Source organism: Chlamydotis macqueenii, chromosome Z, assembly GCF_036417535.1.
Source record: "Chlamydotis macqueenii isolate bChlMac1 chromosome Z, bChlMac1.mat, whole genome shotgun sequence".
NCBI classification, from domain to species: domain Eukaryota; kingdom Metazoa; phylum Chordata; class Aves; order Otidiformes; family Otididae; genus Chlamydotis; species Chlamydotis macqueenii.
The window spans coordinates 76,869,765-76,895,498 of record NC_141593.1 but is presented as its reverse complement, the minus strand read 5'-3'; the positions used below and the strand labels follow the sequence as shown (position 1 = coordinate 76,895,498).

The window sequence follows — 25,734 nt, the reverse complement described above, 5'->3', positions numbered from 1 at the left end:
GGGTAACATAAGGAGAGGTTTTGCCATCTGTTTGCAGCATGGAAGAGGGAAAATCAAAAGGAATGGACGGATTTTTAACACAGCTCGCCAGAGCCCGACAGCTCGTATTTCTCATGGCTGGAGGTGCTGGTTGGGATTGCTTTTGAAATGTGGCCACTGGAGAGGGTGCTAAGCATCCTCTGAAAAGGCAGAACTCCGCTTCTGACAGAAGGTGCTCGGAAAATGAATAAATCAGTTCTGAACGTATAGAAAAGTAGAGTTGAGGTGGGTTTTGGAAAATCCATATACTCAGGATGAAAAAAAATCTTAAAAAAAACCCAAGCAAACCAGCTCAAAGTCAATAGGCCTGACTTGTATAGTAATTAAAATCGAAAGGTGTGGAGGAGAACCAGAGTGCTGCTGTGAATATGCTTCTTACAGGGGTGAAGTCAGAAAGGCTGATAAACTTTTGACTTCTAGTGGCTTTATTCATTAAGATAAAACAAAAATCGATGTCAATTATCTTCACTTGTTCATGAGAAAAAGGCTTGAGTACTCATGTTTTAGTTATTTTCTGAAAAATGAAGAACAGTGTACTTAAAATTTACAAATTAAGGGGAAAAATGTAGCATTTCTGAGAACAAAGAAATCTTAAAACAGGTATATTTCGATATCTCACATCACCATATTCTCTTACCTTGTTTCACTGCATATAGCAAAGCTGTGTTAGTGTCAGCAAGAGAGATAAACATCTATTTTTACGCTTATCTTTAAGGAGGTTTCTCTTTTGGCATTTCTGTTCGTTGAAATACAGTTAGCAGGAAAGAACTTGGCATGCTCAGTAAAACCAGTCCAGGGCACGGTAACTTGTTCTAACTGCCCTAGGTTTAATATAAGCTTCTTTGTAATGCATATTTCGGGTCAGAACAGTGTGGTAGGTTTGGAAAGGTCCAGGTTCAATATGGCCTCTGCAGATATCCTTAGATAAATTGATATTTCCTATGAGTCATTGTTGCTATTTTTAACATAGACATATGGTAATAAATTCTTTGCGATCTGCATGAGGGCAGTGTTTTATTGAAGCTGGACATAAATACTTAAAGGGGGGCTCTAAGAAAGATGGGGACAAACATTTTAGCACGACCTGTTGCAATAGGATGAGGATTAATGGTTTTAAAATAAAAGAGGGCAGATTTAGACTAGACATAAGAACAAAAACTTTTAGGATGAAGGTGGTGAAGCACTGGAATAGGTTACTCAGAGAGGTGGTGGATGTCTCATTGCTGGAAATGTTCAAGACCAGGTTGGATGTGGCTCTGAGCAACCTGATCTGATTGGAAATGCAGGTTGGACTCCTTGCAGGATGGACTGGATGTCCTTTAAAGGTCCCTTCCTTGCTTTTCGTTCTTCCTAGTGAAAGTACTTTAAAGCAGAAAGGTGACTTGAGTGTGCTGGTGGACGAGAAGCTCAACATGAGCCAGCAATGTGCACTTGCAGCCCAGAAAGCCAACCACATCCTGGGCTGCATCAAAAGGAGTGTGGCCAGCAGGTTGAAGGAGGGGATTCTCCCCCTCTATTCCTCTCTGGTGAGACTCCACATGCAGTACTGCATCCAACTCTGGAGCCCCCAACACAAGAAGGATGTGGACCTGTTGGAGAGGGTGCAGAGAAGGGTCATGAAGATGATCAGAGGTCTGGAGCACCTGTCCTGTGATGACAGGCTGAGAGAGTTGGGGCTGTTCAGCCTGGAGAAGCGGAGTCTCTGGGGAGACCTTACAGCGGCCTTCCAGACACTCCCACCCAATTTGATGTCGCCTGAGAACTTACTGAGGGAGCGCTCAATCCCCTCATTCAGATCGTTATAAAGACATTAAACAGAACTGGCCCCAGCACTGAGCCCTGGGGAGCACCACTTGTGACCGGCCACCAACTGCATTTAACTCAGTTCACCACAACTCTCTGGGCTTGGCCATCCAGCCAGTTTTTAAGCCACTGCAGGGTACACCTGTCCAAGCCATGAGCCGCCAGCTTCTCCAGGAGAATGCTGTGGGAGACAATGCCAAAGGCTTTACTAAAGTCCAGGTAGATCACATCCACAGACTTCCCGTCATCCACGAGGCAGGTCACCTGGTCATAGAAGGAGATCAGGTTGGTCAAGCAGGACCTGTCTTTCATAATCCCACGCTGGCTGACCCTCATCCCCTGGTTGTTCTGCACATGCCAGGTGAGCGCACTCAAGATGAAGTGCTCCGTAATCTTCCCTGGTACTGATGTCAGGCTGACAGGCCTCTAGTTCCCCAGATCCTCCTTCTGGCCCTTCTAGTAGATGAGCATCACAGTGGCAAGCCTCCAGTCATTTGAGACTTCCCCTGTTAACCAGGACTGGTGACAAATGAAGAGAAGTAGCTCTTCCACTATCTCCTACAGTACCCAGTGGATCCCATCTGGCCCCGCAGACTTGTGCGTGTCCAAGTGCCGTAGCAAGTCGATGACTGCTTCCTCCTGGATTGTGAGGGTTTCATTCCGCTCTCTGTCCTCATCTTCTAGCTCGGGGTGCTGAGCAACCTGCAGCTGACTGGTGTGGCTATTAAAGACTGAGGCAAAGAAGGCCTTTTTGCTCGTCCTATTGGATGTTCAGTACTGGATATTGTCAAGTTGTAATTCTACCTTCTTATTTCTAGTGGAAGATTTCGTGATGCTCAGACCACGTTCAACCTTTACTTACCTCAATCTTACATTGTTTCAGCCTGATTTTTTGTAACTTTGAGAAAGCCTTGCTCTCCTCCCTTGCCAGAAGTTTCCCAGCTTTGAGTGAACTGTTCTCAAAAGCAGATCCAACTGCCCTCTCAGCCTGCCTGTGTCATCTGCGGATTGAGATGCAACACATTTTCAGCCTGTAATACAAAGAAATGGTACATCTGACATGGCACCCAGGTGCCTTTGAGTTGGCCTGAGTCAAGTACTGGGGTACACATTTACAGTGAGAGCTAATCCAGCCTCCTCTGTGACTCCAAAACACACTGTGAACATTTGAGTGGGCTTTTGTTGTGGACTGTGGGTTTTTCTTTTTTTTTTTCAAGAGGAAGAATATCCATACAATAAAAATTATTATCATTATTACTTTGCAGAGTGAATAGCTGGTCAAATTTCCCTTAAAATACATGAAACAACCAAGTAAAAAGCTTCAGGCAAGTGATTGAAGTATGAAAATATGATTTTTTTTTTGGCTTGGAAAGCAAAGCTTTCTATGTGTAACTATGGGGACATCCTCAATAGGTTTTTGCATCCTGAAGTGTAACAGATGCTAGCAGGAACCTACTTAACCGTAACTACATTTTTACAGCCTTTCTTTTTAGTATTTAGTGTTAGGATTTTGCATTTGCTCTTTGAAATTTAAAGAAGCAAAGACCACTGTACACTGGTTTACAGTCTTAGTCACGTAGCTATTTGAGTACACTTTGTTTTGTACATAAAAGTGCTAGGATATTTTCTGCTTACATTTGTTGCTCTTTTGGAACATGCACATCTTTTCAAAACTGCATATGGCAATGTGTGTGTGTGTGTAGGTATTTGTAAAATTGTGCGATATTTCAAGTCATGACGGACTACTCCTGGTTTCAGAATTGTGGCTTTAAGTACTGTTGTGCCTTTGGCAGCACTTGAAACCTTGGCAAGAACTGCAACTGACTAAGAACTGAAGAATTGTTTTAAAACTAAATCTTTTTACACTGTTTTTCTTAAGAAGAACATCCTGCCAAATATTAGGCTCAGTGGGCACTCTGTTGACTGTCGTCTTCTACAGACTTGGAAATGTGAGACACTAACCACAAAAATCATTATATAATCCTGTCTTCTGCAAAATACAGAATTTCACCTAAGTAAGTCTTTTATTTTGTATTTAAACATGGTCTCATTCAGCACCAAGAGACCTTGGTGTTTAGAAAAAAAGGAAGACTAGTAAGAATGAGTTAGCCACCTTTACTGACATTTATAACACTGTAATTTTAAGACACTAGTATTCTAGATTTTAATAATCTGAAATTTTGCTCAGATACCCACTTTTTGTTAGAAATTTATTTATTGAAATAAAATAATGAAGACAAGAAAGAGTAAGTTTTTCATAGGTTTTAAGTGCTTAAGTGGATGTAAACCTATGAAGGGTGATAGGTTTCCTGTATTAAGTGCCAGAGGCGTTTCTAGGGTTTCTTAATTATTGACTTTGTTTTCCATTTAACATCTGTTATGCAAGCAGAGTTTTATCAGTTCATAGTGAGCTATCTCTGACATGCACTAAATGAGTTGCCTAGTGTCTTCCTTTCCGTTTTGTTTTGTTTTTTTTTCAAAAGTAGCTGCAAACACAACTTAGCCAGCTGCAGCTAGAAGGAGGCACTGCTGTTCCCAAGGGCCTGAATGCTGAAGGATGTGCTGCTGTCCCGGTACTACAGTTACAGTTAACTCAAGTATGAGAACAAACACAACCTCACTGTAAAACTCCAAGATAAAAACCTCTTACTCACACTAACGGGTGTATTTTTGGCCAGTTGGCATAAATGGTTGTGTTGAGTTTGTGTAGCTGGGGAGACTACAGTGGAAGCTTTTGTAAGAAGCTGCTAGAAGTTTCCCATTTATCCAGTGGACCTGGCTGGTCTAGGATGAACCAAGCACTGGCAGTCGGCAACAGTGATAATGTCTCTGGAATAACATATTTAAGAACAGGAAAATGAAACAGAAGAGTGGGCAGAGAGGGGGAGGCGCGAGCCTTGTGGGCCTTGCGGCCCTCATCCTCTGGCCTCCCGCCGGGCGGCTGACTGGGACCGACTGGGCCCGGCCGAGAGAAGGGAGGAGAGGAGGTGTGGAGGGAACCGGAGAGGCGTCTGCCTGAGCCACTTGTAAAGGATTTCTGGTGAGAGGAGCAGCTGCAGACACCAAGGTCAGTGAAGCAGGAGTGGGAGCAGTAATGGTGCTGTGGGCAGAGATTCCCCTGCAGCCCATGGAGGCCCACAGAGCAACAGAGATTCACCTGCAGCCCACGGAGGACCCCATGCCGAGGCAGGCGGGTGCCTGGATGAGGCTCTGGCCCGTGGAGGGCCCGCGCTGGCGCAGCAGTTCTGGAGGGACTGCACCCCGTGGAAAAGGACCTCATGCTGGAGCAGTTTCACGAAGGACTGTAGCCCGTGAGTGGAACCCCACGCTGGAGCAGGAGAGGAATGTGAGGAGTTCTTCCCCCGAGGAGGAAGCAACAGGGTAAAGTGGAGTGTGATGAACCCCCATTCCATGTTCCTCCTGTGCCGCTTGCAGGGAGGAGATGGAGATAGTCAGGAGTGAAGTTAAGCCTGGGAAGAGGGGTGTAAGGAAGGTGTTCTTAAGATTTGGTTTTCTCTCTCATTGTCCTAGTTTGTTTTTATTTTTAATAAATTGAATTAGTTTTCCCCAAGTCAAGTCTGTTTTGCCTGTAACGGTAACTGTTGAATGATCTTTCCCTATCCTTATCTCAACCCTAGAGCCTTTTATCTCTTCCCCTGGAGGGTGGGGAGGGTGAGAGAGTGACTGCGTAAGGCTTAGTTCTGAGTGGGGCTAAACTATGACAATGGTGCATTTTCCAGATTTATCAGATTCATGCATTTTGAAAACAATCTATTTTTCTTAGATTTTGCTCCTCCTAACTAGGGATAACAATTCTGTGTATCAATCATTGCAGTGGCAGGCAGCCAGTTGAGTTGGTTGAGTTAGTTGATATGAGTTGGCAAGACAGCATTAATCATCTGAGCTGTGGCTTGGAGGTGTCTTTAGCGCATTTAACCTGACAGGGTGGGATAGAGTGAGGTTTGGTACAAGGGGAGCTTTAGTGGAAACATGGCTTGTTTCAGCTCTCTGCTTGATGGTGGGTTGGCTCATCAGCCACGCCAACACTGCCCACAGGGCCATGTTGAGAATCAAAGAAGATTGAGCCGCTTTATAAAAATGAACTGAAGTCTGTCAAATGGGGAGCAGCTGAAGAAACAGACTTCTTAAGCACTTATTTTCAGTGCAATATCTGTAGCATTAAAATCACATTCCTAATGAGTGATGCTGAATTTTTGGGAAGTCAGTCAGTCTTTGTAGTCTAGATCTTCTGAGATCCTAAGATTTCATGCTGAGCAGAATATAATTTATTTTTGATGTTACATTCAGAAAAATGTTATTTACTCTTGAATCCTACTGTTCACAAGTGTTTCATTTGTATAATTTTGTAGAGCTCTCACATAGCCTTTTCCATAGAGATAGTGTCATATATCTAAGTTTCTACTTTTACATATAAGTCTAACATTTTATTTGAATGTGAAAGGCAAACTTATTTCAAATTAATATAAAATAAACACAAGCCTTAATATAAACACAGAACTAAGGTAAAGTGTCATAGTATATACATAGTATAGCACAGTATTACATTGAATCTGCCGCCATCAATGAAAGAAAAATGTTGAAAATGCTTTAAAGCTGCAGAGTAGTTTACAGTTTAAGGTCATGTAATGATATCAGATCATGTCTCAGGGATGCCTGTGACTAATATGGGGGCTTTTTTGTCAAATACCTGGCTCCTCTATGTGAGTCTTACTGCTCTGGAGTCAGAAGGAGAAAGCCAGGCTGACAGTGATCCACCACCCAGCATAATGAGTCACCAGTTTGTGCCAGCTCAGTTGAGCAAGGCAATTCCAGCTTACTCCCTCTCCACCCCTCTGAAATAAATAAAGAAAGTAAATTACAGATAATTACTATGTAGATGAGTCACTGTATAAATAGCTTTTAAAATAACTTCAAGTTTTAAATCACTGCTGATGGGAAAAAAAAAAGTGGCATTGTGTAGGAAATTCTTGGTGTGGTAATTTAGTGCATTTACTGAAGTGGAAAGCAGAGTGCTGACATTGCATTTGAGCCAGTATGATAAAGCAAAAACAGTGCATTCTTTGAGTATTCAGTAGCTTACTGAAGGCTGTTTTTTTAAACGTCATTTATCCAGCTATTGGAGATGTAAGAAGTCTTGACACCTATATCGAGAGATTAAGTTAATTTGCTTTTATAAAAAAATTCTACATGAAGTACCAACAAGTTCTTAACTGCATTTTCATATCTATTTTTAATATGCATCTTTAATTTCTGTCTAGGATTAAGAAATACAGTATTCCCAAGCAGAACTAGGTCTTTTGCATTTTATAAAAGCAGTTCTCACTAACTGTCGTCTAACTCAGACAAAAAATGTACATAATATATTCCTGAAAGAGCCTAAACCACCAATCAAATAGTAAAAATTAATCAAATAAAAAGAAAAGTAATGTTATTGGCATAGCTATCTCAGCATCTGAATGATTTATTTCAGCTGAGATTCAGCTATCCTGTTTTATTTAGATGTGTACCTAAGTGCAGTGTGGTCCCACTGAAACAACCATAAGAGTAATAACAGAATCCAGATTTAATTGCTAGTGTTGATATTCATCCCAATAATAAGTCTAAGAATATTATTCAAATAATCTCTGAAAAAAATTGTTAATGGAATGAATATTCTTTGTATAGTTGGACAAACTTTTTTAAACTAGTTTTAATGCACAGTTACTAGTACTTTTAATTATTTGTTGTTCTAGCAGCAGCTGAGCTTGCAGCTAATGCAGATTTGAGGCATTTGTAAAATTTAATAATGGGACTTCTAACTACCGTTAATATTCTGTTCTGCTTTGTGTAGTCTTCTCTGCAACTGATTCCTTGAGAAATTACAAGATGTTTGATTGACTTAGTTTGTCGTTTGTTCATTTACGTATGATTCTGTTGTTTTCTGTATTTACATAGTTTCTTTTTTTGTGGAATCAGCTGTCATGTTGTTACTGAACTAATGATGTATCTGATTAGTTCAATTTAAAAACAATAGGGTGATACTTTCCTTTCTTCCTCTCATTGTCTTGAAAACTTCTACTGTTACAAACACATTTTGCTTAAGTTCAGTAGTTATACAGTAAAATGACATGATGTTTTAAAATTTAAAAGCTTCATGTGATCTTTACATATATACACTTCCAAACTGATTAATCTCTTTTCAAAATACACATATAGACACTAAATGAGTTTAAAAAGGGAAGGATTGGGTTGTTATGTACCCTGTTTAGGCCATTTTAAATTGCATGTTTCATAATGTACTGTTCTTGTCATGTAGCTTTCTTAACTGTTTATCTGAAGACCAAGCTATATGAATAAAAATCACCTATTTACCTCAGAAAACCTTTGTTAAAGACAAGATGGTTGGTCAGTGCTTCAGGCAGTAATTCATTATTTTCTATCAACTGGATTTGACAGTGTCCAAAAGGACACCATGCTACTCTGCAATTAGAAATAACTGATGTGTCCAGCACTACTTGTCACATACATTTGCATATAGAATATTGTACTGAATTAACCAAAGTTTATAGTTGGTCTCAAATGCAGTTGGTGTCTGTTGACAAGGTCTCTGCTACGTCTGAAGAGGACAAAAAGAGGAAACATCTTCCTATTCATTTCCTAATTCCTCTCAGCATAATACATGGAGTGATACTGAAGGCAAAGAAGTAAATTTACCAAGGATGGCACTGATCTTTGGGAAAATGTTTGAAATCTTTATCCATGCCAAGGGCAACCTTTGAAGCCATCATAGTGGATCAATGTTTGCCATGGCTGTAGGAGTGTTTTTTGTATGGAACAGATTCTGCAAGAAATCAAACAGAAGGAGCTTCCACTTCAAATGGTAGAAGAGACTCCTTAAAAGAGAAAAAAAAAAAAAAAGTATGGTGTTTAGTATCTTAAGAGTATCTTTAGTATGCACAGTATACTGTGTTTAGTATCTTAAGAGAGTCTCTATATGACATTTATGGAGAGTCCTCTCAGACTTCTAGGTGCTTTTAGAGTATCCAAGTGAGAAACACTTGGTTGCTACTTCTTCTGTCATTGAAAACTTTGCAAGACTGTGAGAAGACTGGTTTTGTGATGCATGTGTATATAAAACATAACAAATGCAAGGAGAGAAAGAACTAGGTCACTGATGTACTTTTAATATAGTTTGACTGTGAATATGTCTGTTTCTTTCTTTTGATGGTAGAGGTAATAGTCTATAGTCAAAGGTGCTTTCTGACGGTAACTTAAGGCATTGTAATGGTTATTTATCACCAAAAGGGAAAGGTTCTAGTAGGAAGATATGGATTTTTCTTGTTTTCCTTCAGGAAATAAAGATTTGGAAAGGAGAGTCCAATGAGCAACTACTTCTCCCCACCCTGTCCGCCCCCTCAAAAAACAAAACCAAACCCTAAAACTGTTATTTTTGCCTCCTAAGTACTTGATTTCAACATCATTAATTTGTTACTGCCAGCGCCGAGTTGGGAAGAAACTGAAGGGAACAGAAAGGGTGGAGGATGGAGAGATGTGGAAAAGGTGTGGACCGTGCCTCTCATTAACTGCTAACCAGCAGCTGCCTTAGCTGTGTCGTCAGAAAAGAGCCTACATTAGCTAATGAATAACTGGGTCCGGCAGTTGATTTTTTAGAAGCCTGTACCTTAAGGATAGCTCCTTTTTCGTACTGCAACAGCTAGCTCCGGCAGTGAATTTGGCTGCAGAAAAGTTGACTGAAACTCTTCTGTTGAGCTTTGCTATTGCACTATTGGGCCTATCCTACTAGCTAATTTAGAGGGAAAGGCTAAGAGTGTAGTGTTATAAATGTAAACTAAGATCTTAATTAATTTTAACTTAGTTTTCCACTAACATGAAACATCTGTTACTCAAGATATCAAACTGTTTAGAATGAAGTTTTTCATGATGTCTTATTGCTCATATACTAAGAAAATGTAAATAATATAACAGTTATATAACAATACAACTTCTGAGGTATATGGATTTCTTCATCAATCTTTTTTCTCTCTCTCTTCTTTTATCTTCCTTTCCTTTTCCGCTTCCCTGTCCCCACCTCCTACCCCCACTCCCACCTTTTTGCACAGCCTCAATTGAAGAGGAACCAACTTCAGCAGGTATGAATAATATATGGTTACTTCTGCATGATGGTAGCCGTTCCCTGAGAGATACTTTCTTTAAAAATAGTTTTAACCAGGTTTATTTTGTATATAATACATGATAAAGAGCCATATCAGTGTTGGGTTCATTCCTTTTCTGTCTGCTCCTCTTCCTTTTGTCTTTTTTTCCCTTCAATTTGGAATCAGTAGGAGATAGACTCCTCCAGTTAGTAGTTCAAAATCGTCTTTGTCGCATGTTCCTTCCTTTTTGCTTCTTAGTTGGTTAAGCTGAGACATTGGGCTTCACACAACAAACCAGGTCAAAAGCAATCAGGAGTTAAAAAAAAAACAGTGTTCATCCTAGTTTTTATCTGTCTTTATGGTGGTGAAGCCCAATCACCTGCATGACCCCCAAAACTAGCATCCTTAAAGACAGTGCGGCCTGGGAACAAGCTGTAAAGGAAGAGAAGGACAGCGGATGCAGAAGCATCCCGCTGAAAGAAAACATTCTGCAAACTATCGTCTGGATATCTGCTCAGCGAACTTTTATTTCCATTGACAGGCTGCCAAGTAGTGAGAATAGTTAACAACACAGTCGTAAAAATTAGTTTAGGAGCTCCCCAAGAGACACAAACACGTAGTGTTTATTCTATTGTGAAGATTAACTATTTCTAATTAATTGGCAATTCATTAGCTTGGGAGTATTTAAAGAAAAAGAAGACAACATACCAAAGAGGAATGCCACTAAACAGCTTAGCATATTCGAAACGGCATTAAGTTGTATAAACTCAGTGAGCTAAAACGTCCAATGAGCAGGGAGTCACTTTATAGTGGCTTGTTAAAAGAAGTAAAGGTCTCCAGAGGCCTGCAGGAAAAAAGGTAAGGAAAGTGAATGAGGAAAGGAAGATGCCAAGGAAGGATTGAACACTATTTGCAACACTAACCTACAACTTGGGAGCAATATAAGTAATTAGGGTACAGTGGAGAATAATAAATGAAAGGATGGAGGACAAAGCCAAGAGCAGAATGTGACAGAGTGAGAATAGTTAAGACTAGCACTGAATAGAGAAAGAAACAAAAGGGAGCTTTTAACATGAAGATAGTAGTGGAATGGAAAGAAAGCATGACTGAGGTGAGAAAAAACACTGTGAAACAGAGAAAGGAAGAGTTTGGGAAAGAACTGTAGAGTACTAAGACATCCCTGAGGAATATATATCACAATTATTAAGCATCGGCCTTCAACCATCCATTTCTTGAGAGATCTGTCAGTCTTGAAATTTTCATGGAAAATGTCTTAATAGAAACCTATTGCAGCTGTTCAAAAAAAGTGTCAGCTACAAAAAGATATTTTTTTTTTAATAGGAAAGAAAAAAAAGCATCTTTTTTTTTCACTTTATGGAATTGGTTTAAGTATGCACATTTTGTAGAGATAGAGTTTAGAGATATATATGAATATGCTGCAGTAATGTTCAAGACAATCTTACTATATGGTTGGGCATTGTAAAACATTCCTATTGCGACCAGTGGAGCATCTCATGAAGATATGGCCTCCCTCTTTCCATTTTGAACATCACTGCTGTTTTTGTGAAAGTCCATAACTATGAACTGGCCAAGCTAACCAGATACGTCAGCTGATACATTCTCGGTAAAAGGAGTGAAGTGGAATTTATAAAAGAGCCACATGGGCTCCACTACAGATCTTTATTAGACTTACCAGCTGAAATTTCAATAATTTCACAGAAGCAGAATTCTTTATTCAGTTCCTCAGGAGCCCTTGCTTTTTGGAGTGCCAGATGACATTGTTTGTTTACTTTTGCATTTGTTTAAATTGGTTGTTTTTAATCACTTCTGAGCGCTTTGGTTTACTCTGCCCTAGTATCACTACTTTGTTTATTTTTCCACATAATTCTCATGTGTGACAAAGCTCAGCCAATAATTTACAACAGATGACTGGTGAGCATTGCTCCATCACAGAATATTCCTAAACGTTTATAATCTCCTTGAATTCACCCATTATCAATAATAACTTTTGCACTAGTATTGTGCACTATATTGTCCCCCAAGATGTGGTGACGTATGTTTCAAACTCAAATAATTTCCTTACTTGTGGTTGGCTGAATAAGCTGCATCTAATTTTTAGCAATTATTTTTAGCCATAATTTTTATTGTTATATTTTTTAGTGTTTCAGGGTTTGTTGGCATCTAAAAATGTGCCACAATTATTTATGCAGTGATAGCTATACCAGTGTACCTTTCTGTATGAAAACTCTTAATAGAAAGACTGATGACCTTATCATGTTAGATATTACAGGAGAGGATGCTGTTTGCAGTAAGCACATATGTGTGGAAGTTGCACTAATACGGCAATGCAGATGGATATTCCCCCACAGACAAATCAACAGCTAGAAGTGCACAAACGTATAGCACCAGAATGTTTTTGTTCTTTGATTTGGACAGATGAACGAATTCCTCTGACATAAATCGTACATGGTAGATTTACAATATAAGACATAACACATATTTGTAAACATTTGTGCAAATAAATCTCAACTGCTCAGAAATTATGTTACAAGGCAGCATGACTAAATACCCACAGAAGTGAATGAATTAATGTAGCAGTAACACTTTCTGCTATTTAATCAGATTCTAGGACACTGATGTTTCACATGATTAGATTATTTCAGAATTCTTTTTGAAACAGTTACTTTCTTGGGGGAAATTTTGATTAATCTGAAGCTTTTTGCAGGAATTAATTTGACTAAACTTCTCCAGGCACAGCATATTTTTTTCCTATTCAAATGAAATTTTCCACCTTTGGGAACACAATTCTAGTCTCTGCCTTGAGTAGCAAAATTTGGATCTTAAACTCTTTTGCTGGATACTAATAGAGTATAACCCAATTCTACATTTGCATGAAATGTGACTGTGATCAAAGTAAGCTGTATTTATGTATAGATACTATTTTTTAGAAATTACATCATATAAAACAATAATTTTCTCCACAGATGTACATAGCTTGTTTTGGATCTTCCTTAGCAAAGTAGTGAAGTGCATAGTTAGTATTTGAATAGTCAATGCATAGTCGACCTGTTTCTTTCTGAGCATGCGTTTAAGCATGTGTTTGCTAGATTGGAGCTTAAATTAGGTGCAGTGACATTGCAACTTAGAAGAGCAATATAAATTTTAACAATAAAATGCACTATCTTGCTCGTAAGGTAGTAAAAATAAAACCGGAGTTTTGCATTAAGAACAGGAAAAAAAGTTTTAAATTTACTGATGAAGGATATGCATGTGAAAATAAAGTGATTTTTAAATCTTTGCTGTAAAGATACTACTTCTTCTAGCCTTTTCAGAGGAAAATCTGCGAATAAAGTGTAATTTTTTCTTTACCTAACATTAATTTATATCTTAAAATTTAATAAGCAGTACTATATCTTCAGATGCTTTATAATTTATAGCTTCTATTGATTTTGCTTTAAGATATGACCAGACATTTCTGCTTTAAAAGTAACAGATTAGTGCATTTTTATGAGATTGTTTTAATACAGCTTATTTCTCAGATTGTATTGACATTTACAAAGCTGTGTGTTCTGCTTGAAACAGATACCTCCTTCTCAGAGCAAGAAGGCAGTCATACAGTTTGAAAGATGCAGAGCTGCTGAAAAATAAATAGAAACTGCATCCAAAGCAGTCACTTAGAGCCTTTCACAGTATTTTCAATGCATTGTGCCTTGTATAGGCAGAAAGCAAGTTCTACCAACTACCAGATTTTGCTCTTCTCCAAAAAAACTAGCAAATTTCCTCCAGTTTGAGACATTTGTCTTAGTGGAGCGTAATTAACCTCCTGATTCTAGTGCTGATCCAGTAGTGTTGGGGAAGAGATTTGTGTGCACTTCCAGCTGCAAAGCCCAGAAGTCATCACTTAGCATTCAAAATCATTAGAAGTAACTTACGATTGTCTTCTAAATGAGATTAGAGACTACGTTTAGTGTAACAACAGTAGAGGAGGAAAGATGAGAAAATCATTGGAAGGCAAAGTACTATTTTTCCAAACAATACCTTTACTTCATAAAGAATATGAGGTAGGATAAATTGCAGCTAATAACATTAATTTTATTAAGATTATAAATATTATTTGAACATTTTGTGCACATTATAAACTTAATTGACTTGTGATCAGGATCAAAACTAGAATTTATTTTTCTATTCAATCAAAGGGATACAACAGTACTATTTCTCAAACTCGGCTCTTTGGGATAGAGTCTATCTTCTCTGACAACACCTTCCATAAGTAATTTCATAGAAGTGAAGTTACTAAAATTTTACTCTGAGTGTTGTAACCACTAGGTTGAAGAGTAATAATCTTGAAATAATAAATGCCCAGTGAATATCTCTCTACAGAAATGGTATTTCACAGGGATTCCTTGAGTTTCAGAATTCTTCAGCCTAATGAACTGTCATTATAACTCATTAAACGTATTTCATCTAATACTTAATTTTGGCATGCTTTTTAACCAAAGCTAAACCAGGGAGTTTTTCAAATGATCCTCACAGTTTCAACGAGGTTTTCCTTAACCCTGCTTCTGGGTAACCATTGATCTTGATCTCTTTTTTAATTTCTGTTAAATACCTAAGATTTTATGTTGTCGTAGACATCTAAACACTCACTTTTGAGCCACTTCTGCATCTGCATGTCTATGCATTTCTTTTGAGTTTCAGATCAATTAAATAGTTTTACCACAAGCTCATGCATCCTGTGAAAGCATACTAGGAAAATCTCAGGACAGTTGCTTTGGAGATTTGTTTCCATGTGTCTTTTCCCATCTACACATGTTACATGAGTCTTTCAAAACTATTTGTTGAACTAGGAGGAGGTTGCTTTGTTGAAAGTGTATCAATTTCTGTTGGATGTCTTACAGTTTGAAGTTTTGCATCTCGAAACTGTTTCCCTGTGGTTTTATGTATTTCTCCTCCTCTCCTCAAGAAGTCTGTAATAATTTGCAAAGGCATCAAAGAGTAGTTCTTCCAAGACATGATGAGACAGAGTAAAGCATAACTTGAGGCACTTTGGTCACTTGACTTTAAAATGTGACTTTAACTGAAATATTGAATGTGTGCCCTTTGAGATCATCAATTAACTTAAGTCATTCCCTGCTTTTGTCACTGACGGTTTTTTTAAGTCTAGTGTTCTAGGTAACTGACATGTGTATCTTTGAATTCTATTTATGTGCAATATGCAATGTATTTAGACTTTCATGACACTAAAAATTCTTCTACAGTTGAGATTAATATTGTTTTAATTAAATTTAGGTGTTGAAGAGATAGTAGACACAGAAATTTCTTCTTCAAAGAACAGTAGACAGAAATTTCTTCTTCAAAGACATTAGTAAAAAGTAATCCCTACAATAACCTTGTGTCATAGTATGTACATGTATGGACAGCTGCGTTGTGTATCTGTGTGCAGCTACTACAAGTAGTCTAATTTTTTCCCATGTGATATTTAATCTGTTCCCTTCCTTATTTAGAATTTTGACTTCTATAAAATTTGTTTTAGCTCTTTTTTTTTTTGCCTAAAGAAGTAAAAACCAAGAGAATAAAACCACTACACCTACATTTTAACTCATAATGTATGATAGAATGGCAATTATGCACTCACTCCCATAAAAAGATGTCTATGTCATGAGTTGAGTTTCCCTTTATGGACCTCTAGAAATTGACAGGATAGAGACAATAAAGCAATACATTTAAAGTGCATTTAGCAGGCATACGTAATAAACATTATTAATGTGTAGACTTAAAAGGAACATGCAATCTTGTATTAACTATAAGTAGAAATTCTAGTCCATTTTCTGGTGAAATTACTGGTTCTTCATAAACAAAATTGTTCATGGAACATGGTGAGTTTTAAAAAAAACAATTTTTCTTGCAAAATTTGCTGAATTTTCATTTTTTGTAGATATGAAATTATTAAAATCTCAGGTTTTCTCATGCCACAGTTTATTTTTGTTTTGAGGTAAATTCATAGTACCAAATTTTTAAGGTTTTTATTTTTCATAACTATTTATAGTGGAAGGTAGGAAGGTTCTACTCTGCAGCACCTTAGACAGCTTATATTAGATACTTTAGTTTGATATTATATAGTTAAGAAAGCAGGTAGATTTAGATTGGACATAAGGAAGAAATTCTTTACAATGAGGGTGATGAAGCACCAGAACAGGTTGTCTGGAGAAGTTGTGGGTGCCCCATCCCTGGAAGAGTTCAAGGCCAGGCTGGATGGAGCTTTGAGCAACCTGGTCTAGTGGAAGGTGTTGTTGCCCAGGGGAGGGGGGTTGGACTAGATAATCTTCAAAAGTCTCTTCCAAACTATCCTGTGATTCTATGATTCAAATATTAGATAGGTCTTTTGCTTGAACAGAGGAGTATTGTAATCAATTTTTCATTGTCTTTCCTTCACATCAGCAAATGCTTTTACCATTTGATGCTGCACTGTTCATCAAAGAGTAGAAGAGATCCAGTTCATTAAAGTGCTGCCAACATGTCATCAGTTCTCAGAGATCTACATTATGAGTTGAAGTGAAAATCATTTGAGATCTTTCTGAGATTAATATTTATATAGGAATTATCCTTATATCGTTACATGCTTACTATACTATATGCTTGCCTTAAAAATATGTAGTTGATTTTGGGTATGAAATTGGATTTCATAAAGGTTATCTCTTCTCCCTGAAGATAATGCCCTAATGGCCTTCTGTTGATTTCGAGAAGATGAACTTGTAACTCCTCTGATGATTATCAGGAAAGAAAAAATAAAATAAACAGAGATCCTTCGGTTATTGAAATGAAACTTCACAAAAAGTTCATGAAATTTTTAATCTGCTTACTGTCTCACCCTCGAAACCTCGAAGATGCATTTGGTCTCGTCTCGAGGACTTCAATTTACTGCCAGCTGTACAGCAGCCTCCAAAGTGTTGTACAGGCTGCCTTTTGGGGCACAATAATTTTACTATGGTATGCAAAGCTGTTCTATTTCGCCCATTTCAAAGAGGAAAAATATCTTTCTGTATTAATCCACGGAAAAGAATTTACTGTTCCTCTAGGGTCTGTATCAGAGATTTACTCTCTTGCTTAACTTAGTTTACAGATTTGTAACAATTTTTTTCCCTTTTCTTCTTGAAGTGCCTGAAGCTAGCTTGTTAATTACTTTCCCATATATTCCAAGCAAAATATAGACTAAATCAGAACATTATATAAAGGCCATATTGAACCCTATTCTGATGGAAATGAGGCTTATGCAATAAAAATAGCTCTAGATGCGAGGTGACACTGAAGGCTATTACAATAGGCTGTCACATGGAAAAGCTGGAAATCTTGCTTAGGTCAGGAATGGAAATTAATTAGTCTTATCAGCCTATGCCTTAGTTAATATTTGTCCATATATCATAAAAATAACTTCAGTTGGGCAAAATTGCTCACTTCTTTTCAGGATTAGACAAAAAGCATGCTAGGAGATTGAAATTAGCCTGCAGTGCTGGCAGCTGTCTGAGAAACTCATATATGGGTATTTTTCCATAATCTGCGTAGTTTTAGAGAGATATTTCTGGTGAGTATACAACATTCATCCTGATGTACAAATACGAGTGGAAGATCATATTGTTTCCCCTAAACTAGCTGTCATGAACATTTTCTTTTGGTTGCTTATCACTTTCTCACCTGAATTTTGAAATGGAAGTTTTCCATGCCAGGCATCTGCCTCCAGCTGAACTTAGCTCAAATTGTTTCACCATTCCTTATGATGAGATTAAGGAAAAAAGGTGTTCTGCTGCCCATTTTGATTCCCGAAGCTGTTCTACTGAGAAACCTTTCTGCTCCAATACCTTGGAGCTGGGACATGCAATTTCATAGTGCAGTGTCAGAGGTTACTTTTATTACTGCCATGGAAAAGTCCACAGAGTCAGCCAAGAGGGCAGACTTCGTTCATGCTCAATTACCAGAGTGACGTGTGGAAAACGGACTCTACAATCTGTAAGACTGTAAAGTAGGTAAGTTTATTCTGCGCTGGGCAGCACAGGGGGGGTAGTCCCGCCAAAACCGTGTGCACCTGATGCAGCAACTCACTTTAAATTTATACAGCCAAGTGTTACATATAAATAAAGTTTCAGAATACGCCTATACATATGCGTGAGCTATCCCCGCTTCATATTAAAATTAGTCCCAAGGGGTCGTTGTCATAAACTCCTCCCAGCTGCGCTTGTGCAGTGCCTCCTGGTGGTGGTCATCGGGGGTCGTGGGGATGAAGGTAGGTGACTCCTCTTCGTCACTGCTAGTAACCTTTTGTTCTTGCGCAAACTCAGTTATCCTTTGGCTTTTATTCAAGCTGCAGGGTCGGTTTTAGCTGGTTCTTGAAGCGACCCCGTAGTCCTTACCAGGAACTGTCTTTCGTGAAGAAGCGCAAGACTTTCTGCTTCAGACACTTTGCACAATGGTTAGCAAATCGTTAAGCAAGTGGTTAGCAAAACATTAAGCACTATTTATCAACTTGATTCCTTAGTATGCACAGCAATCATTAATCAATGTCATATCTACTAAAATTTCTTTAACTCCTTCTCTCAAGAGACAGCTCCTAACCTAAGAGAATTGAGAAGTCTGTTGTAGGGAAATCAGCAATGTGTACTGCTGTCTGAAGGTGGCTGAAATCAGTTCTGCCAACAGCTACCAATGCATCTCTGTAGCAAGGAGAGCAGGGAGCAGAACAGATGGAGATGTCACCCTGGAAGGGAAACACAACACCTTTGTCTCAGGCTTCAGCATTGCCAGCACTGTCTGTTGGTACCAGGTCTGTTATCAATAGGGTAGCTTTACTTAGGTGCTTTTCTATCTGGGAAGCAGTATTCCCCAAGAAGAGGCTTTGCAGGTGTCTAGACCTTGCTTGGACAGAAACAAAGAGCAGAACTAGCAGTTAAGGCAGTGTCATGTGAATAAAACAGTCAAAGATTATTACTTGATATTGATTGCTTCATCCTCTGAAGATGGAGCAAGAACAAACAAGATGAAGAACAAACTTTGTTCTTGTTGCCCCAGGTACCTCAATGCTCCTTGACTTCTCTGCACTTCCAAAAAATAGATCTGAAGCATAGGAGAAAATATGGCAAAAGGCTAACTGTGGCAGAGAAAAGATTAAAAAAAAAAAAAATCCTCTTCTGTTAGAATGGACAGATTTTCACTTGAGAAGTGCCAGAAATTGAGATGAGAAGTTGCTGAGGGAGAAGAGAGTTGACAGGCAAAGAAATGAGATTAATGAGTTGCGCATGAGCACAGAGTGAGTGGGTCTGGATACTTACGTACAAAGGGAAAGGCTGCAGTGGGACGATCTGTGTTGGCTTGGCTGCTGTTGGAAGACTTGTTTTCTTCATGAAGGCCATTTATTTCTGATTCTTTCTTCCAACCTACTCATGCTTTATTGTTCTCTCCTTCATGCTTGTGCTACTCATTGTACAGCCACATGTTGAGCTGCATCAGATGGCTGTTCCAGCTGAAAGTAGCCTCTTCCCTAATGCAGAGTTAAGGTTCATTTGGTTCAGCTCCTTGATCTAACTTGCCAGGTAGTGGCATGTGTGCTCTCAGTGGGAAGGGGAATTTGGTGGAAATGTGTAGTGAAAGCTAGAGTGAGGGGAAAAAAAAAAAGTCATCTGGGGAGATACTGTAATTAAATCAGATTAAAGTAGTGAAAGATTCCCATCCAGACATTAGAAGTGTGTACAGGGAAAAAAAAACAAATACCAATGAAAGCAAACCCAAAAGAAGTAGTGGTTGGTTGAGGATTTGGAGACAGGTTAACAAGCCTGATAGAAAGGACTCTGTTCAAAAAAAAAGCACCTCAAAGGCTTATTTTCTCTTTATTTTTGTTTTAAACTGTCCTATGATCATTTTTAAAGCATTGTATTGACTGTGAAAATACGAGTATTGAGGAAGAAATCTTACTCATTCTCTGTTCAGTGCAAATTTAAGTGATTTTTAGTTACTAAGGCTTTGTATTATTCATTCAGAAGGATAAAGAAGTGTTGAATAATGATGCATTTGCAGAATGATTGGTCCTGTAGAAAGGTTCTACATGATAGCAAAGTTAAGGATTATAAAGTAAGTGTACTCTTAAAGATGCTAGATTGTCCTGGTTTCGGCAGGGATGGAGTTAATTTTCGTCTCAGTAGCCGATGTGTTTTCGAGTGTGAAGAATGTTGATAAAACACCCTGATGATACGAGTTGTTGTGAATGAGACCAAGGACACTGTCTGGCTTTCCAGGTATTGCTAATGTGCAGATGCAGGAAGCTGTGAGAAAGACAGACAGAATAATTGACCCAAACTGGCCAAAGAGAGTATTCCATCCCATAAATGTCATGCTCAGTTTACAAATGGGGTTTGCCTGTGGTGGGGGCATCAATTTTTTTCCATCTCATCTCTTTTGTTTACTTGCTGGCATCGTTCCCTTTACCTTGCTGGCTCGCTTTCACTCCTTTGCTTGCCGCTCGGTTTTGTTTCCACGATTGCTGCTTGGGATGGGCTGTATCGGTCATTGGGACATCAGGTGGTGAGAAAACATACACTGTTCATTTTGTATATTTTTATATCCTTGTATTCTGTTATTATTGTCATTTTCCTTTGCTATTCTAGTAAACTGTCTTTGTCTCAACCCACGAGTTTTCCTTTCTTCCCAACTTTCTCCTCCATCCTGCTGGGGAGAGGGAAGGTAAGCAAGAAATTGTGTGGTGACGAGGGCGAAACCACTACATAGATACATTTAGCATGGACAATGAACCAGATCCTTCCCTGATAAACAATGTAACCCAAATAATGTTTGTTAGAGTAAGGTTTTAGTGGTGTCATACACATTATGAGTGCCAGTTCTTGCATATACGTGAATTTGAAATCCTCACTGTTGGCATCCTCACAAGTCGTGTATGTTACACTAAATTGTGCCTGGACTGTTTGGGCAGTAGTCTTCTTTTTGGACAGTAGTGCAGGAACAGCATAGGTACATGTCATGTCATCCTGATTTCCTCTTCAAGAGTGACTTGTCCGACGTAGGTGAGCCTTGGCAGTCAAAGAAATGAAAAACAAACCTGTAGAGAACGAGTCATCCCAGTAAGTTAGGTATTTAAAACAAAGAGAGCAGTTATTCCCACATTTTCTCTATTTACTACAGAAGGAGTGTACATGGTTAATGGCAATTAGGAAGAAACTTTGGATTTAAGGAAACCCCTTTTTCTGGTTTCAAAAGGAAGCACCCACAAGTGGATCTTGAATTGATGTAGCCTAGTATCATGGTGTGTGTGCACGTATGAGTATGCACACTTCTATGATTCTTCTCCTGAGGTTTTTAGGACCTCACCTTTTGTAAAGCTGTTGATTTGTTATGTTTGTAATTTCTTTTTCTTCGTATTCATTTATGGTAACTCCTTCCAGGATATATATTTAACACATCGAATGTTCTATGCTTCAAAGATTTTTATCCTACAAAAAACTACGTCAATATATAACTGTACTGATGCAAGTTTCTAAAGATCGCACTGCAAATAATTTTATAAAATAAGTAACAGTGCTTGTGATGAAGTTTACTGAAATTTAATGATCTTTGAGGAGGAAGTTGTACACTCTTGGTGCTGACTACCTCAACGTAACATTTGTAGATTCTGAGCAAAGTTAACCAGTGTGAATCTTGCAAGTGCCCTGTACCATTGATATGATTATAGTGCTCCAGTATCATGTTGGTAGAATGGCACCAGAAAAGCCTTAAATTAAGAATATAATAAAATCAATAAAGAAACAATAGAAAAATTAATCAGGTTGCAAAGGAATGGAAAGGTATAGTTTTTACAAGCTCTTACTGTGTACTATCCAATCCTAGGGCTGTTAGGTGCAATAAGCAAGAGAAGGAAGAGAAGCAAAAAAATAAAATTTTAAGATTAAAACCAAGAATAAATTGTCCCTATATATTATTATTATTGCTCCCTATGTTAGGATGTTTAACAGTGGGATGAATGGGAAATATGCCTCTCTAATAAGTCTCCTGGGAATGACTTTATAGCATAATCTCTACTATTTTACAGGTTGGCTGACATACTGAAACAGCCAAGGAAAACCTTTAATGATAAGTTCAGTCATGTATCTTGTGTGTTTGTTGTTCTAGTAACTTTTCCTGTCATTTCACATCTCTTGTTCTTAAATACATATTTTTAAATCTATATCAAATGTTTAGTAAAAAGCAAGCAAACGAACAAAAAGTGACTCTGATTCTTGGTAATCTGTGCTGATTCTTGGTACTCTTGCACAACAGAAAAAAAAAAACAAAACAGGTGTTAATTCTTGCAACTAGAATCCTTCTCTTACCTTTTCAGTAATTCTTATCCTATTATGTAAAGGTTTTAAAGAACTTGCAGATGTGCCTAAGCTTAGGCAGACTGGACGGCTGCTAAAGCAAGTAAGGAGGCAGTGCCAAGGAGAGCTCTCCGGCACATGGCAAAGTAGCAGAGAGCATGACTGAACTGGAGTATGGTACTTCTGTAAAATACAGGCTCCTTTGCAACTGATTTTATAATTAGGGAAAGATGTGACATATAGGATCATTTTCTGATGTAGGTTGCAGGAAGGCTATAACAAGGAAAGGTTTGTAGATACAGGTAGCGTATTTTGTTGAGCCAGCTGGTAAGTGAAATGGACAGGAATTCAGATACATGACTCTTTCTTTGTGCCTGAAACAATAGTATTTTATTGATCATTATCATGGATATGCATGATAACATTACCTTGGTGTTGATTTGTAATGCATCAAAACCCAAGAAGTGTTAAAACTGACAGATAATGGAATTATCTGCAAATGGAATTAAGTGCCCTGGAGGACCAAGAGCAGTTTAAAGCAGAGCTGAGGTGGGTTGTTTTATTCCATCTAGTCTTCCTTATTAGAAATCTCTGTCTCATCAGCTACTAATCTGATGACACTCAATTCCCACTCAAATTAGTTTTTTTCCTGCATTGCACTGTGTTTACTGTTCTTCTGCCTACTACTAGTGCCCTCCAAATCGTTACCAAGTAAGAAAGCCCTGCTACCCCAAGCTGTCTTGACTCTGCCTTCAGTCAGTGCTGCTTGCCAGGAAGCGATCGGCTAGCTGGACTCTGAGTAGCTGTGTCACTGAGGTTTTGAGAAGATCTTTAAGTCTATCCTAGCTTGAACAAGGGAAAAAATGTTGAAGGAAGATTTTTTTTTTTTTTTAACAAACAGTCACATATTGCCTGCCATTTACATTGACCAAGACTAAACAGCCCTCTTTAAAATGTATATTTGAAACAACATTGCCGGTGAAATCCAGATGTAGTTCTTATCAGAAAGAGAGCATAAATTGCTTTTAGGGCATAGAAATATCAAGCAAAGACTTAACGGAGTTCACTCGGACAGGGATGTGGGGATTTCTACATGTATGCAGCAACTTCTTAGGCCACTTCTTGCAATAACAAGTATCTTCCACTTCGTTCACACCTGCTAATTCTCTTATATATGAGTTTCCATATGCTAATTGAATTTGGTAGAGTGAAGACTTCCTTTTTTTTTTTCTTTTGTCTTAGAAATTGAATAGATTTTTTAATTGTGTATTATTTTGAAGCCTTTACTACTGCAATTAAAATGCACTTATTTTTTTCCCACTGCAAGTCTTTTAGATAAACAGTATTTTACCTCATAGTATGAATGTCCATTATTAGGTTTAAAGAAAGAATGACATTCAGTATGCAGCTATCTTCTGCTGTGCTGTGTAATCTTATCTATACTATTGTAGTATTTCAAAATAATATTTTGGAAACAACTATTTTTTAATCTTTTTTTTTGCACTTACATAAAACTATTTACTTCAGTAATATTCCTTATGAGTACATAGTATGTGCCAAAATTGTGGAAAAAATATTGCATAAGATTTACAGTACTGTAAGGTAATAAACTGCCAAATGAAAATTATCAGTATGGCTAGAGATAAGTAAAAGAGCCGAATCTTTCACAGTCCAGCCCAGAAGTGTATATTCATTACTTATTCAAGACACAGCTTCCATTGGCTGCCATGGGAGTTGTGATTGTATGACAACTGTTCTGATCAAAATAATGATTATTCAAATGTGACGTGCTCCCATGAATATCTACTTGTCTATTACTAAAAAAAAAAAATGTGAAGATTAATTATAGCTTCGTATTCTTTAGAAGTTATTTGAATTGTGTCAAATAAGCTGAGAAAAGACTTGGAATTCATTAAGTTTTATTGAAACGGCTAGCTACTATAGGGAAGCCATGGCCCAAGAACAAAAAGGTCTGGATGTAGATTTATATATTCAATTTGCCTGCAGTACTGTGTTTTAACATTTACCTGCAAAGCATGAATTAACACTCCACAGCAATATTACAAGTCTTTGTTACAGTTATTCATGAATTCCATTAGTTTCAAGCATTCTACAGTATTTCATCCTGTTAAAATTGTAGAATAGTATTTATTTATTAATATATACTAAGGGAAAGGGTGGCAATATTTCAATGTCTGATTCTTAATCTTTCTATATTGACCTGGAATTTCTCAATTTTCTTTTCTGAATCCAGTCTCCTACATGAGAAAACCATTCTAATAATTTTATCTGCAAAACAGTAATACTGGGCATTTTTGGAAACAAAATACAAATCAATGATCCTGTCAGGTCAGCATTCTGCTTTAGTCTCCCTTGAGCAGGGGCAGGCACAGTAGGTATAGTGTAATGTATTTATCATGAAGTCTTGTTTCTATGTAAATTTTTGGTGACAGAATACAGGCAATATGTTGCAGCCTCCTTAAGAAATTCCAAATAAAGAATTTGCTTCAAGCACTTTAAGTCATGTAGCTAGGGATATCCTTGATGAAAGTGTACAAGTAAAGTAGCAGGTTTGTTTTCATAGCACATCCTATTGTTCTTATTTCCTGTCATAACTACAGCATCCACATTTTTGAACCAGACAACCTTCTCCATTCCATCAACAGATGAGTAGTATTACGGATTCCTTTTCAGGAACTGTATCCAGCTACTGATTACACTAGGTTGGAAAGAGAATATTAGCATGCACTCAGGTCATCTATCCTGAGGTGAGGGGAAGTTAATTATGTCTAGTTCGTGCCCTCATCTTTTGAAGTTCCTCAGATGAATATGGCCATCATTATGCCTGTGCATAGATCCGTGGGCGTCTTGCAAACCAGAGGAAAGTTGGATGTGTCTGATGAGCCACACATGATGAGACACCCATGCCACAGCTGTGGGTGGACACCAGAAAAGAGTGTGTGGCTCCAGAATAATTCCACCATGCCATTCCCTAAAGGAACGTATTTGTGCTACAGCTTATATCCCTGCCCTTGCACAAGGCTCTTCTGAAGGCAAGATTTGCCTGTGCAGAGAACTTGAACAGCAATAGTGCCACCTGCATTGTGTGTAATAATAAAAAAAAAAAAAGGAATTTTAAATTAAAGCATTGTTTGTCAGAAGAGATTCATCTTTAGTATTGCTGTGCAGGAATTATTGCCATTACCCACCAAAATAAGTCAGGATTTTTATCCATGTACAACTTAGTGCATGTGAATCACATTAATCAAGGGCAATTAGTTTGTATTTGTGCTGTGGATATAGCTGGTACAAAGGAAGCAGACATAGAGTGATTCTACTGTGTATCTTAAAAACTGAAGGCACATGACTGCAAACGGGCTGTGATTTTA

The 25,734-nt window shown here is 38.1% G+C and overlaps 1 protein-coding gene across 2 annotated transcripts in view; it reads left to right on the top strand.

Annotated features, from left to right (window-relative positions):
• The window catches only part of EDIL3 (EGF like and discoidin domains 3), a 257,434-nt gene that overhangs the window by 91,620 nt on the left and 140,080 nt on the right, over positions 1-25,734 (top strand). Inside the window, exon 3 of one of the 2 annotated variants that reach the window (XM_086771053.1) lies at positions 9,963-9,992. The exons of the other annotated variant lie outside the window; for it this stretch is intronic. Coding sequence (XP_086627179.1) covers positions 9,963-9,992 — 30 coding nt within the window. The remainder of the gene's footprint in view (positions 1-9,962; positions 9,993-25,734) is intronic. 2 annotated transcript variants of the gene reach the window in all.